This window comes from Doryrhamphus excisus, linkage group LG19, assembly GCF_037039965.1.
Source record: "Doryrhamphus excisus strain RoL-2023G ecotype Guam linkage group LG19, RoL_Dexc_Guam_v1.1, whole genome shotgun sequence".
Taxonomy (NCBI): Eukaryota; Metazoa; Chordata; class Actinopteri; order Syngnathiformes; family Syngnathidae; genus Doryrhamphus; species Doryrhamphus excisus.
The window spans coordinates 8,532,184-8,548,413 of record NC_136375.1 but is presented as its reverse complement, the minus strand read 5'-3'; the positions used below and the strand labels follow the sequence as shown (position 1 = coordinate 8,548,413).

At 39.1% G+C, this 16,230-nt stretch overlaps 1 protein-coding gene across 3 annotated transcripts; it reads right to left on the bottom strand.

The window, feature by feature from the left end:
• Positions 1 to 47: 47 nt before the first annotated feature.
• LOC144902128 (uncharacterized) lies at positions 48 to 3,702 on the bottom strand. Of its 3 annotated transcripts, XM_078799159.1 has the most exons (3): positions 3,677 to 3,693; positions 3,309 to 3,389; positions 48 to 1,955 (listed from the first exon to the last, which is right to left on the bottom strand). In XM_078799159.1, exon 3 carries the CDS (start codon positions 1,927 to 1,929, stop codon positions 1,558 to 1,560), a length of 372 nt encoding a protein of 123 aa, XP_078655285.1. In that variant the 5' UTR covers positions 1,930 to 1,955; positions 3,309 to 3,389; positions 3,677 to 3,693; the 3' UTR covers positions 48 to 1,557. The 3 variants fall into 3 exon arrangements, with proteins under 3 accessions (XP_078655285.1, XP_078655286.1, XP_078655284.1); XM_078799160.1 differs by lacking the exon at positions 3,309 to 3,389 and having other exon boundaries at positions 3,677 to 3,702; XM_078799158.1 differs by lacking the exon at positions 3,677 to 3,693 and having other exon boundaries at positions 3,309 to 3,575.
• Positions 3,703 to 16,230: the final 12,528 nt, after the last annotated feature.

Sequence of the window (16,230 nt, the reverse complement as noted above, 5' to 3'; positions counted from 1 at the left end):
GGCACAAAGACAGCTGGGATAGGCTCCAGCGCCTCATGCGACCCTCATGAGGATAAGCGGTAGAAAATGAATGAATGAATAAATCAGGCCATTTTGTGATATGTCTTATGAAAAGTCCAAAATATGCATATTTATGCAAATTTGACATATTTTTGGCCTAAATGAAGCATAAAAATCTTACATGAACTATGTAGTATTCTACACTGGTCACTAGGTGACAGTAATGTTACATTAGCCACTACATGAAGTCCTAGAAGAAATAACTAAAAAAAGAATTCAATGCTAACATTTATGACTAAGGATGTCCGATATTGTCCAACTCTAAATTTCCGATATCAGCCGATACCAATACCAATATGTGTAACATGACATATCTCCTGTGGTGGAATCAACACATATGTGATGTAAACAGCATTTTAAAAATATCATTTTTCATGATCGGGAAAAAAATCTGATGCCGATATCAACCCATATCACATTTTGACACTGATATCAAGTCGATAATTATTGGTACTGACATCCCCATTTGTGACTATATATTGTTTCTTATTTTCTCAGATTGTGTTTACTATATTGGCTAATACCAGGTGACTATAGGGGTGTTATTTCATGCCAGGGCTCTAATAATAGTCAAAACCGTAATTAGAAGGTATAAATTGCTCCAACTATGAAAATGTTCTATTTATAAATCAGGAAATTTGCAGAAATGTACTTATCACAATGAATGAGGGATGACTGCATTTCAACTTCTTCCCAAGAGAGACAAAGCTTCTCTTCCAGTCACTCACACACACCATTCATCTGGAGAGATGCAACACACTCAAAAAAAGTTATTTTTCTTAAAATGATCTTCAATGGGGTTTTTTGTCTATATGTGCCATGTAATTGGCTGGCGACCAGTCCAGGGTGTACCCGCCTCTCGCCCGAAGACAGCTGGGATAGGCTCCAGCATGGCCATGACCCTCATGAGGATGAAGTGGTAGAAAATCAATGAATGAATGCATGGTCTTCAATGGGGTCCGCACAGTGGTCGAGTGGGGAGAATGTTGGCCACACAGTCATGAGATCGGGTTCAATTCTCCAAATGTCCATAGGTATGAATGTGAGTGTAAATGAAGAAGTCCACTGTTATTTTACTGATATCAAAAACACAATTAAAAAAATTCTCAAAAAATATATTTCTTGAAAAAGAGGTGTCGTCTTATATTCGGGTCAAGCGCATGAGCTAATCTTGTCACTCATCATCTTAAAGCAATATTATGTAATAATTTGAGTCCAAAGTAACCAATGGTGTGGCTGCTTTAAAGGCCGTAGTATTAGTGGACCAGCCAGGACAGCTCCCATGTTGTGCTTGTCGTTTCGTTATGCATACATCCATTGGCGTCTTTGGTAGGTTAGCATGCAAAGCAAACTTCATTTCACCCCCATAAGCAACAAAATCTTCCTTATCCTACTTTAAAGCCATTAAAAGACGAGCTAAATGGCGTCTCACACATTCACATCTAAACCAGACCCATCAGTCTTCCTTCCATGAGGATTAAAGTCGCTTTGCGTCCCTCAGAACTGCTTGCTCAGTTTCTGCGCTTCCTGCTCTTTGGCTTCGAAGGCGCTCTTGGTGCTGAACAACTCCTCCATGGCATCTACAATCTCCTGCATATCCCGGGAGAGCTCCAAGTAGCTCTCCTTCAGGTCTTCCTGCTGCTGCTTGATCTCCACGGCGGCATTCAGCAGGTCGCTGGCCTGGTTGCTGCAGTGGCTCCTCAGCTGCTCCACGTCGGACAGCAACAGCTCCATGCTCTTCATCAGCTCGTTCAAACTCCCGGTCGTCATCTCGAACGTGTCGTCCGACGTGTCGACGGCAGCTGCCTCAGTGTTTGTGTCTGGCTCCGGAGGCGGTGCTTCTGCCTGGAGCTTTGAGTCTTCTTCCATGACTTAGTGATTCGTGGGGTCAGTCGCTGGAAGACAAGAGAATCATTCACCTTTAGTGGCGTTCAGCTGGTGAAGACTTTAAGCTCTTTGCACAGGGTGAAAAATGTACTAATCTGTTCTGCTTGTGTGCTTCACCGGTGTGTGAAGTGTGTTTGTGTCGACGCATGTGTGTGTGTGTGTGTGTCCAGGTGCCCTCTCGCTGGTCCTGTAATCCGTTTAGGGACGCTATCCCGGGAAACACCCTCCCCTGTCCAGACCATCGCCAGCTCAGTCGAGCAGCAGGCGGGACGTCAGATTATGTGATTCTTCCCTCCTCCTCAAGATCGCCACGGCCGTGACCGCAGACGGATTAGCAACCACCTTTGTGACCACACACCTTTATATACTCAACAGCTCAGTTACAATTCTAACATTTTGTCTTTCTTTTCCACGTGTGCTGTTTTATAGATTCTATTGTGTCCAGTCATCAGGCCTCAATTGTCAATGACACAGCCAATAAGTGGGTGTGGCTTGCCTGTCAGCCAGTGTTTCCATTGGTCCACATTTTTTTTCCTTCCTACTTTGATATTTTGTAAACAAACACATGTAGATATGGTGATGAAATGAAAAAGCGTATTATTTTCCTAATTTTTCTTCTAAATAGTTCAACGTTCTTCTTAAATAATGTTCATGAATGATCTTTTTGTAATATTAGGACGTTATTCCCATAATATTATGACATGATACGTTGATTATTTTTTATCTTTTATTATTCTTGTACAGTTACAGATATTTTTTAAAAGTATTTCAACTTTCTTTTTGGAAATTTTCATCTCATAATGATGACTGTATGCCCATAATATTTTGACTTTATTATCATTTTTAAATCAAATTTTCCAGAAATTCCAGCTTTATTTGCTGTTGAGTTTGTTTCACTTTAAATTAATTTATGAATTTTTCCTCTTTATGCCATTAAAATTATATCCACATTTTCTTGCTTCATTTTTTTTTCATTATTGCTGATTTTGCCAGATTTGCTGTTGTTGTTGTTATTTTTTTAGAATGTGCATCAACTATATATCAACTCCAAACATAAACTTGGAGCAAATATTTACAAAAAGTTGCCACAAGGCATGCCAGGAGTGATTCCAAGCATGCTTTACGACACTTATTGCTAACCTTACATTGTTAGAATTAACTTGTTAACTAAGTTGATGCCCTGAGTGTGTTTACTAGTTTACACACTAGTTCTGTGCGGATTTATTCACAATTTTTGGCCACCAAATATCATAAATAAACCTATTTTTATCACAATAAATTAATGTAAACACATAAACGCACCATCTATCATCCCCTCATGTCAAGTAACTCAAACAGAAAACACTTAAAAAGGCACCTACCCTTTAAATGGCAGTCAAGATAAGAACTCTGAATGACGACCTCACTGCTTCAACTCTCTTATCAACACAGACCAACTTGTTCTGCCAGGGGCGACGACTGGTGACTTTTAAATATAAAATTGGCACCAAAAACATCAAAAAGCTTAGACATGAAGCACCTTCTTTGTTTTTTTTAATTAAAGATCATAATTAAAGCAATTAGCAATGCCTCTAGCATATACATTCCCTTTCGTATAGTCTGTGTATTATTTTACAACATAAAATAAACAACCCATCATGCAGTGACAGTTAATATGCAGCAAATACACACATTATTCTTATTATTATCAGATAGAACAAAGTAGCAAAGTGTGCAGCAAAGCACTTACTTGTTTCTTTAGTTGTGAAGTGTGTGTGAACATCCAAGGATGCTGCAGTATGCACACTGAAGATAAGCCGAGTCCGTAGCACGGAACCTTGTAGGAGCTCGCCCATTTCTCAGCAAAAGCGGTGTGCACTAACTCTGAAAAAAAAACAAACATAAAAATGCAAATAAATGAAAAATACATTTATCGTCATATTTCAACCAGTCACAAAAATGCCATTTATATTATTTTTATAGAAATTATTGATTTTCTATGTACAGTAATTACATATTACAAGTTAAAATGAATAAATATATTTTTTAAAATCTTGTTTTAAATTATTTTAAAATTTAAATTGTGTTTTTATTTCAATTATTCTCCAGTGTTCTTTTAAATTTTTTATTTTCACATTTATATTTGAATAATAATTGCTTTTATAAAAGGTTCTAACACTATTTTCCCATGCCCAATCATTACAATAATTAATATTGATAATATGGCAAAACAAGCAAAGTCATGATAAATCAAACTTTCGATTTTATTGTAGTTTCATAAGAGTTCCACAAGAGGGCAATGTTGTTAATAATACTGATGATACAGTGAATACATAGGATATGTACTGCAGGTGTTATATAAGGAGAAACGTTCATATTCATATTCTATACATTAAAGCTCAAATGGAAAGTTTTGGATACATTCTGTACCCCTTTGTGTTTCAGTGCAGGCCTAATACTTCATAATAAAGTTCCAGCATTGTGTATTTGTGTGTTTAAATATCTGTCAGTGCATGTGAGACCTGGGGGGCGGGGGGGGTTATGGATTATTTCGGCAGGGATGGTATTCAGGGAGCCTAGCCAAGCATGATGCAGAGAGGGAAAAAAGGGGGCATTGTTGTGGTCCAGATGAGTGTCAGAGGTGCATCGGAGAATAGTTTCACTCGTAAGGGGGGGCCTTTAACAAAAACACACTTGCAACAACTGCCTGTCAGTCTGGGAGCGTTTTTGAAGCTCTTTTGGGGGGGGGGGTAAAAGGATTAGATCACATTTAAATGTCAGATATGAGTGCTGCAGTACAAAGGACATTTGGAAAACAAAACTGGAAAAATGGCCATTTTTGACACTCCACTTGCCTATGAACTCATCCCTGTCTTTATTTATCTGCTTGGAAAAACATCTGCTTCATCTCCACTGAATGCTTTCAGACATCCCGTCATTGCCACCAGTTACTGCGGCAGTAAAAAAAAAAAGCGTGTGACACTGTTTCCCCTCTGTGATTTACTTAAGTAAATGAGAGCGTATGAAAAGCTCCCTGTCACAAGGAAGAATGGGAGAGTTATGGGCCGGCAGTTTGCTCCTGTGGGCCCTCGGTAGAAGGGTCCCTTGAGGGGGAACCATGGGCTTGCTCGAATGAACGCTACTTATGGACTCTACTAGGTGTGCTTGCAAGATTTATGGCTCTCCATCTGGTATTATATTGTTGTTATTGCTTTAAACGTTAGAGTTAAAGCTGTTTAAATGAGCTCAACAAGGGATCACACTTTTTACACTTTACACTTGTGTTGGCCTGTTAGCATGCTAATGCTAGCATTCTAGCATTTTTACTTATTTGCATGGGCAGATACATATACAAACACTTAGCACTATCAAGGTGGGTGTTAGCATGCTAGTTTTATCATTCTAGCATTTTTACTTATATGCATGGGTAGACACATATACAAACACTTAGCACTATCATGGTGGGTCTTAGCATGCTAGTTTTAGCATTCTAGCATTTTTACTTATGTGCTTGGGTAGACACATATATAAACACTTAGCCCTATCATGCTAGGTGTTAGCATGCTAATGTTAACATACTATCATTTTATGTATGTTCATGGGTAGACACATATATAAACACTTAGCCCTATCATGCTAGGTGTTAGCATGCTAATGTTAACATTCTATCATTTTACATATGTGCATGGGTAGACACATATATAAACACTTAGCCCTATCATGCTAGGTGTTAGCATGCTAATGTTAGCATTCTATCATTATACGTATGTGCATGGGTAGACACATATATAAGCACTTAGCCCTATCATGCTAGGTGTTAGCATGCTAATGTTAGCATTCTATCATTTTATGTATGTGCATGGATAGACACATATATAAACACTTAGCCCTATCATGCTAGGTGTTAGCATGCTAATGTTGGCATTCTAGCAGTTTTACTTATATCCATGGATAGACACATAAATAAACACTTTGCACTATCATGTTCAGTGTTAGCATGCTAATGTTAGCACATTAGCATTGCTCGTATGCTAACATTATCACAGTCGCATTTTGGGCCATTTTCATAGCTAGACACATTTATCAACACTTCACACTATTATGTTATATGTTAGCATACCAATGTTACCTTGTTAACATTGCTTGTATGTTTACATTAGCACAGTACCATTTTAGCCATTTTTATAGATAGACACTTGCATAAACACTTACGACAATTATGCTAGGTGTTAGCATGATAACATTAGCAGGTAGATAAAATAAATGTAGGATTCAAATTTATGGTTTAAATGATAATACGGGGGGAACATGGTTCTTGGCGGAGGTCGATCCGCACTCTCCAGGTGCTTTCTAGTTCTCTTAATATTTTTATATTTTTTCCATTTCTGTTTTTTGCCCCAACTATTTCAATAATATGCAGTAATCTTCAGTAATATGGCATTATTTCCCCGGCAGTAATATGTTTTAGTTGTCTTACATTTCTTCCGTACTTTGAATGCCCCTGTGCTAGACGGATGTGGTGTCACAATCAAAAAGAGTCTCAAACAATCCCTTCCAGTGTCTTTAAAATATGAACTTAGCTGATGCAGACTGGATTCCTTGAGAAAGGAGTAAAGGTTTCTTTGCAAAAGGGGCTGCACAAACAACTAAAACAATGCTCCACCCTGAGCTTTCATATGTGGATCACTTTCCTTCTTCTGGTAAATGGGTGGGATTCCGGATCCCATCCCTCCAGGGCGAGCACAAGTGCATGAATGGCTAATTTTTGCAACAAAGAGAACGATCCCTTGCTTTCTTTTGATGCCGGAGAAGTTCTCCTCCACTGTCAGTGACACAACACTGCCAAAAGGCTTATAGGAAAAAGAGTGGGCACCTGTTGGAATAGCTCATCTATACTTTTAACATAAATAAAGACCGTAAAGCTGTCGAGCACATGGCAGGGACCATCTGAACACACACCATCCTGCTCATGCAAGGTCAAAAGACAAATAGGAGTACAGTACGTGCATGTTTTTTTTCCTTTAAGCTGGAATGCATGTTGAGGGTGAAACATTTGCACCCTGTGGATAGATAATAAAGTAGCATGTGGGACGTCATCACTGTCAAGCCCACGTCTGAGAGAGTCACTTTTCCAGCCTGTTCGGGAACTGCTGGCCCTCAAGTGAAACCACATGCTAACCAGAACCAGCGAAGGCCTTTCACATAAGACAAGAACAGATGTGCGTTTCATGCTTGCTTCAAAAGACCTAATAAATTAAATAAACAGTCCGAGCTAAACAGCAAATTTGAACCAGTTCTCCTTGTTTTACTCACTCCCGATTTCCTTTCAGAGAATACCACCACCAAAAAAAAATAAAAGATTCAAGACCTCATTTAATTTTATTCAGGCTGTTTTAGACACCAGGGGAAATCTGGTTTGCCTCCGCTCCTCTCACAGCTCATTAGCGTGTGAACTAATTGCATGCTAACTTTAGCAAAGTGGCAGCCTACTTCCATCTGTCGGCTATCTATAAAGTAGGGTGGCTCACAGGATAACGTCCTGACTTCTTCTGGAATGTTTTAGAGGGGTGTTCGAATGCTTTCCAGCTATGGCCAAATACATATGCTAAGAACTATACTCATCCATTCATGCATCCATCCATTTTTCGATGCCACTTAGCCTCACGTGAGTCGCGGCTTCGGCGAGAAACTTATAGACCATGGGTCTCAAACTCAATTTACTTGGGGGCCACTGGAGCGAGGCTGGGCCGCATCGGGTTTTCAAAAAAAAAAAACAACAAAAAACGCATTTATTAAAAACAGAAAAATTAATAAACTTTGCTTTTGTTCCGATTTTCTACAATAAAAGCTCTGATAAAACATTCCACTGTTCTCAAATATCTTAATTTTTATTTTTCTACACCAAATAAGATGAAAAATAAATAAACAAATCAGGAATAAAGAAAATCAATCAATCAGTAATAAATAAATATAATAATAATAATAAAAACAAATAATAAAAACTTAAGAAACCACATATAGTTGGTGGGTAGACAAATTATTTTTTTCAGATTAAAATGAACAAAGCATTATTAGAGCCCTGTAGACATGACAAAACACGACTATAGTCACATTTATACTCTTTTTATTTACAACATATTGCGCAACTGCAGGGTCTTGAGACACATGCTAACTCGCAAACTAGAGAGCTAGCGACCTAAACGGTAGCCTTCAAGTTATTTCCTTTAAACTTAAATACCCAAAAACTTACCACTTCCACACGGATAGGGAGAATAATTATTAACAGTTATTTAACCTTTAACATGAACATTAATCAAACGTAATAATTTTTTCTGGGTACATGATACCATACAGCATCCATATCAAACTTGCGCGGGCCGCACTAACATCAAACTTTAATATCAAGGCGGGGGCGTCAAACTAGTGTCCTGCGGGCCACATTTGGCCCGCGGGCCTCGTCTTTGAGACACCTGTTATAGACAAACAATCATTCACACTCACATTCATAGAGAATAGAGAATCGAACCCAGGTCTGCGTGTCCAACATGCTAACCCCTTGTACGCCGTCTGGCCCTAGAGACTTTAAAATAAAATTTTTTTACCATTAATAGAGGTCCATAGACATTACATAGCACCCCTATAGTCACCTGTACACTCCTATTATTACTTTGTGCTGCATATAGCACGCTCGCAAGCGTTTATCATCCTCGTCGACATGCTAGTCTATCATTACAATAGAATCTAGTCTGATACCTCTTAGGTGAATGCTTCCCACCGCTAATTTATTGTCATAATAAATCATCAAAGGCGGTCGAGTGGTTAGCGCGCAGACCTCACAGCTAGGAGACCAGGGTTCGATTCCACCCTCGGCTAGCTCTGTGTGGAGTTTGCATGTTCTCCCTGTGCATGCGTGGGTTTTCTCCGGGTACTCCGGTTTCCTCCCACATTCCAAAAACATGCTAGGTTAATTGGCGACTCTAAATTGTCCATAGGTATGAATGTGAGTGTGAATGGTTGTTTGTCTATATGTGCCCTGTGATTGGCTGGCCACCAGTCCAGGGTGTACCCCGCCTCTCACCCGAAGACAGCTGGGATAGGCTCCAGCACCCCCCGCGACCCTTGTGAGGAAAAGCGGTAGAAAATGAATGAATGAATGAATGAATAAATCCTCAAAGGCCCCAAACAAATAAAATTCATGCCAAACGACGGGCATATGTTAACTTCTGGCAGCATGTATAGTCCTTTGTAGATAGATAAACGACATTGAAGTTAGAAATGTGTCATAATAGGGACAAGACAATGGTTTATTTAACATGGCAGACATTTCTATATTTAGCATCTGAACTGTGTGCCCTGCATATAAAAGCCCTACTATTTTCCCACCTAATCAGCATAATAGTGTAGCTGTCGGGTGCCACGCGGGCAGTGATCAGTTGGCATTACACGCCCTCTCAGGCATTTCCTGCTTTCCTCATGACCTCATGTGCTAATGTCCATTAATCCTGGCAAACTCTCGACAGGCCATTCTGTCTCAGGCTATGATATCACAAAGGCTCCCCCACACACAGTCAGCGGACCGTGACTCCCAGTATTTCCCAGCTGATGGCCGAGATAAGCCCTCTGATGGGTGGAGGTGTCTAAAAACGTGCCTGTACGGGGAGGGCGAGCCTGCAGGCTTTACAGTATAGCTTGGCCCTGGGGAAAAGCGTCTGGAACTGCCTTTTCACTAATGCAGCGCTAATGTAAACAAATGTACACGAGGCTAGCTGCAAAATACACCTTGAGTAAACACGTTCAAAAGTTTGTTGAAAGTGTGCCTAAAGTACAATTCATACCATGTTTGTAGTAACATTTGCTAACATACGGTTTTGCACATAAATTTGTGTCGTTCTGCAGAATTGAGTGGCCAAACAAAACACCCTTGTTGCTGACGTGTCCGTGAATTTTTTTATAAAGCCCGACTTCTAAATAACCTGACATGTAGCCAAGGAAGTTGCGAGTACCAGTACATTGATAAAGAAAGTGAGAAACGTCTGCACCAACTATAAGTTCCATTCATTCATCGTTTATAATTGCTTTGCATTGCTTTCTGCATATGCGACTGTAATTAAATGTATTTTTTAAAATAATTTCTTATGGGGAAAAATACCACGTTTCCATATGATTCGGTTTTGTATTGTATTTTGATTCTTTTATTCACTCTCAGTACAATGCGGCGTATTTCTACGCTAAACAACAATGACATCGCAAAATATCTGGGACGATAATAAATGATTTAATGACAGCAATCACAAAATAAATTGAAATGAATTTGCACATTTTGCCAGCTTCTATATATTGCCATGTGCATGCGTGTGTGTTTTTCTCACAGCCCCACGAAAATGTTCTTAAGTCCCCCTAAATAGTTTTATATTTTTTTTACTAGCCTACTACTACTAGTAGTAGCAGTAATAATCAGAAGAAGAAGAATGACGATAGTAATAATAATAGGCTAATTAATAATATAATAATGATTATTATATAATTGATCACTGTCCACTGGATAGAATGGTTGCAGAGCTTGAGCAGCGGTTTTGCAGTGTAGATTGTGTGTACTTGTGTAAATTTAATGGTGGCCTAAAACAATTGAGTATCTCTACTGTGTACTGCATGTCCATGTACTGTGTACAGATACTGTGTATCTGTCCAAAAGTGGGAAAGTTATATCCCGGTTTTATTTTTTTGATGTCTACTACATTCATTCATATACTGTGCATCTCCAGGGGCATAAGCAGGCTCCATAAGCAAAATCAAATTTGCAAATGAAATGTTGCCGGCTTCAATATATTCAATATATGTTTTCCTCATCTCGTCATTGGTTTCAGCCTCTTGGTGCAATAACATCACAAGACGCATGCCATATTTTAAGCTAACCAGAAAATAAAGGCAAACCAAGGCAAGTTTTCCTGTTTCACCATATCCTATATATTTTCTCTCATTACCCCTAACTGATCTGCAGCTCTCCCTTATCTGGAAGTGTCAGACAAATTTTAGCTGCAGCAGTACTATTAAAGGGACTAAAAACTGCAGTCCACTTTTTGCATGCTCAACAAAACACCTGGCATCTTCAAGCACGTCCAGGATCATAAATGTTTCACTTAAACTCCAAACTATTTGGACTATGAAACATGTCTGTTCACGCCGAAAAGTTAGAAAAGAAAACTATTACAGCCGCCATCTATAACGTCTTTCACTGTGGAAGCCGAGACGCTGACATGTGGAGAGGTCAGCAATGTTAATAGACAGCTTTGGCATTGTTTGTCTGTTCAGCTGCTACCTGAGGCCAAATGCTTATCACTGTCAGGATATTTAGTGGTTTCAGTTGACAATGAAGTCATCTCGCTTTGGGAAAGATGATATTGTATGTAAAGCCTTTTAGACCAAGCCGGCCAAATGGGCCGCAAAGTCGCCAGCATTGTTGACTGCATAGTACTGGGACCTATAAATCACATTTATATTAACAATACAGTCACAAAACAAAAGGATGTGCACACCCACTGAACCACAGTTTATATGCTATTTCTCACTGGAATAAGATTACATTTCATGTGGGAAAAATAAAGCGCCCAGAAAGGCGGGGCTGGGATATGAATAATAGACATTTGCCAGTTCTCTCCCTGGGGTTTTTCACTATGACCCGATTTCCATACAGAAGGAGCAAACAAATCAAACACCTGTGTGTTTGTGTCTCAATGATGGGCTTTTATTTCAAGACAAGAGGCTGGACGTTGGTTTTGGGTTACATTCGCTCGTATGGGAGGGACTCAAATCATGGATGCTATCATCATTTGTCATGTACACTTTAGAATAGTCAGCATAAGGCCTGTATCGCACTCGACTGTAGATTTACTACCCAATGAAAACGACTCAAGACACTGCCATTAGTGGCTCAATCATGGCCACAAACTTAAAAACAAAAGAAAGTCAGAACCACTTTGGTAGTCTGTAAAGCAATACATGTACTAGATATGCTAAAAAATTATATATTTTGTTAAAAAAATATGCTTTCTGATAGAGGTGGAAAAGCGTTTTACGAGTATGTCTATCCTTTGCTCTTTTTAACAAATTTTTTTTGTCACACTTTGTACTTAAATAATCCTGGTAATTTTTTTCAAGGTCTTTATTCCCATAATATTTTTTAATTTATTCCCATAATATTCCGCAAATTAAATGTGTTTGTAATAATATTATGACTAGGAATGTACAATAATTATGGGTGCTGATAATTATCGGCCCGGTATCAACATGAAAATGTGACATCGGTAAATATCGGTATCAGACACATACTGTATGTGTTCATTCTACAACAATAGATGTGTCATGTTACATGTATTGTATCGGTGTTGGCTGATATTGGTATTGGAAATTGAGAGTTTTTGGGCAAAAAAATTTTAACAACCCTAAACCCTACTAACCCTAACCCTACTAAAATAAATTTTTCTCATCATATTATGAGTTTATTCTTGTAAAACTACAGCAGTTTTTTCCCATTTCTGCTGCAACTTTATTCTTGGAAATTTGCTTCACTTTATTCCCATAATATTTTGACTTCACTCGTAACATAACTTTTTCCCCAACCTAATTTTTCAAAAATTTTCTTTTTTCTTTAATATTTCTATTTTATGCTACTAAAATGACACAATTCTTTTTCATAATATTACGACTTTAACCTTGTAAAATAACAACTGATTTCTCAATTTTTGCTGTTGTTGTTTTTTTTAGTTTTCTTGTTAGAATGTGCCACGGGCCAATAAAAAAACATCTGTGCTACACAAATGGCCCCTGTGCCGCACCTTGGACACCCTGGTGTAAATACAGTAACACCTCAGTTTTTGAACGCCCCTGGTTTTGGATGATTCTCATACAATGGTTGGTTATCATCTCTTGTAATTTAGCTTTTGGTACATTGAATCTTGTGGTATGTCTTGTTTATTAAGCCATGTCAATAATTAGTTTGCCAAATTCCTATGGTATCCTTTTTGTCTACAACTCTACATCATTTTTTTCTGAGCAAAGCAGTGATCATAACATCATGTTTTCACCAGAGGAGAAAGTCTCACCTACAAGCACCTACAGGCGTCATTAATTACTAAGCTTTCCCTGTTAACAACCTGGCAGGTACATGGACATGCAGGTCATGCTGAAGCTTGGATCAGCCTAAAACACTGATTTAAGATAAGAAAGAGAATATTAGGGAGCGGTAGATGTATAGTTGGTGATAGACATGTTTATGTTCTTAATAGCTGTTTCACGACGATGCCCTTTGACACTTATGTTCCTATATCTGATGTTATGTAATGCAATGTTTCAGGAACATTTTCATTGGAAATGTTTTAATATTGGCTGTTATGTAACTGTAGCAAAAGGCTGAATGAGCACATTTTTCATGGCGGTTCCCTGATATCTTTCAGGGAAAAACATTTAAGCTCCTTCATGTCTTTACCCATTAGCTTAGCCTAGCTAGCTCATGTAGCCGCTGACAGCTGGGGAGATGTGTAGCTAAGCTACGGCCAAAATTCACTAAATTAACTAAAGCCACCACTCGGTACATTTATTATTCTCCCATTTCAGCTGACATGAATTCGAAATTAAGTGAAAAATTAATAATTCACCACAAACCAGATGGGTATATGGCAGCTAGCAAATCGCAATCACTAATGTAAATGGAAAACCATTCGGAGAGCGCAGACCTCCACTAAGTGCCATAGTTCCCCCATATTGTGATTTACACCATAAATATTAGCAGTGCTAACATGCTAACAATATCATGCTAACACCTGGCATAACAGTGGTGTTTTTCTAAGTGTCTATCTATGAAAATTATACTATGATAATGTTAGCATGCTAGCAAAGCTAACACGATGTCACAGAGGGGGCGGACTTTCATATATGGGCGTGGCCATAAGCCAGATAAACTCTCTGTTTTACTTGCTATCAATGGCTCATACAGGAGAGCCACATTTGCTTACAATTCCTAAAAACACCACCATCAGGCACAAGTGGTTGGAGTTCCTGATTCCCTACCAGTAAAAGAAATACATTTTAATCTGTCAATGTTTTGTGATCATGGACCAGAAACCTAAGAAGAGCAAGCAGTAAGTAACAATTTATCAGTGTCTTAAGTGTGTTTATTTTGCGCCTAAGTCATAGAGCCAATACAGGGAGCGGGGTTGCTAATAGCCGTTTCCCACTACAATTATTAGCCACAATAGACGTTAACGATAAAATGCTAATCTGACCATTGAGAGACATCCTGAATTTACCTTCTTTGTTGAGAAACTTCAGACTGTCCAGTCGCTACTTCCGGATTGGATTCGGAATCAGACACATGTGGCTGTATGTGGTTCTCAGCTAGCCGCACAAACCGGAAGTCCTTTTGGGGTGGGCGTACCTGCAGGAATACATTAAAACAGACTTTTTTCACAGGAACCATGAAATCCACAGAAATACAGCTCAATAGGTGCAGATTCTGGAAGAACTAGAAAGCTTTGTGTGCTGGTTATCGTGTGTAGCTGCTCTACAGGAGTCCACAACTCAATACAAATGGCCGAAAAACGAGCATAATAGGTCCCCTTTAAAAGAGTCTGACAAGGAACGTACACCCCCGTTGACCTCATAAACCTCCAACATCTAGGGTCAGACTTCTTTTCCAGTGAATAGCAAGCACAAAACCATAAAGCAAAAGTCTACATCATCCATACCACAGTACTTTCACCTTTCTCCTGTCATACAGGTGACCTGATGATAGGATTTACAAATCCAGCCTGATGAACTGGTTGGTGTTGAAAGATGTGATATCCGCTTGTTTTCCAAAAAAAAGCTTTGCTCGCGGCTAAAGCTGAGCTCGTCTCAGGAGGGCACTGGGAGTCGCGACCTTTCACCTGCGGCCGGCAGCCTCCCCTGCTAGGAGGTCATATGTAAGAGCTGAGGCGTGAAGGAACTGACAAAAAGGGGAGTTGACAGGGAGAAACTGAGGAGGGAAAGCTAAAACCTGAACAATACTATAGTAATCCCTTGTTTAGCACGGTTCTGCGAAGTAGGATCCAACATGACATAAACGGAATATTTTCACTGTTAGAGTATAGAAAACCTCTTTATGACCATTTTCAGAGCCCTCAAGACATGAAATAACGTAGTCTCCTTTACTCTCCTGTTAGTCTTTGTTGCAAACAGATGCGGCAATCTGTAGCCTGTACAATGTCACGTCAACACACAAAGTATGTTGCACCATTTGGTCATACAAACAAATATCCCTGCCAAAAAAAACACCTATATATTCCCGCCGCAAAGCATGCTAGGTAGCTTGTGGTACATTTTCTCCCAACATTTTGCCATGTTTGTTGCATTTTTGCTTGATTGCAAATCATGTTGAAAAGGTCGACAGAGAGGTAAACAAGGAGGCGTTAGTATACTCTTGCTAGCCAATGTTTTATAATTGATATTTCATATTCTTGTTGCAGCTGGACCACCCAGCATGCCTTGCGGTCATTTGCAAAATAAAAGTTTTAAGTTATGTGTTATGTTGAGTGTTTAGTTGTTGATTCACAGTATGTGTGGTGTTTTTTTTTGTTGCACCATTTGCTTAATCTATCTATCCATCCATCCATCCATCCATCCATCATCCATCCATCCATCCATCCATCCATCCATCCATCCATCCATCCATCTATCTATCTATCTATCTAGATACGTATAGATGTTCCCCCCAAGCCAAATTTTGTAACACCATGTGGCTCACGAGTCAAAACTTTTGCAATAAATCCCTCCCAGGCACCCAAATGGCGGCGAGGAACAGCGAAAGAGGAAGCGAGGGTAGACTGTCGCCAGTCAATCGTAGATATACGTCATCTCCTATGCTCTACTTTCTGTTGGTCACAAAAGTAGGAAAAAGAAAGGAGCGTTACTAAAACAAGCAAAGCGTCTAGGTACTTGTTTGTGGATGTTCACTACATGACAGATTCTGAAAAAAAAAATGGTTTGTTAATCTGCGATGAGTTATGTATCTAAGAACCTCACCACGAGCAGCTGTGGAAGATGACGTGGATGCTCAGGCACGATGGTTTGTGGTGGTTTTGATGTATGCAATACGTTTCCTTGCATGTTCCAGTGACAATTTAGTAGAAATGATTATAAATCCATTTTGTTTGAACTGGAAAACCAACAAAACTGTTGTATATCATGATAATTTTAAGGTATGTATAAGATAAGAGTACAAATTACAATCTAGAGTGGAGGAGACATTAAGGCTGATGTTTCCTGTGTGGT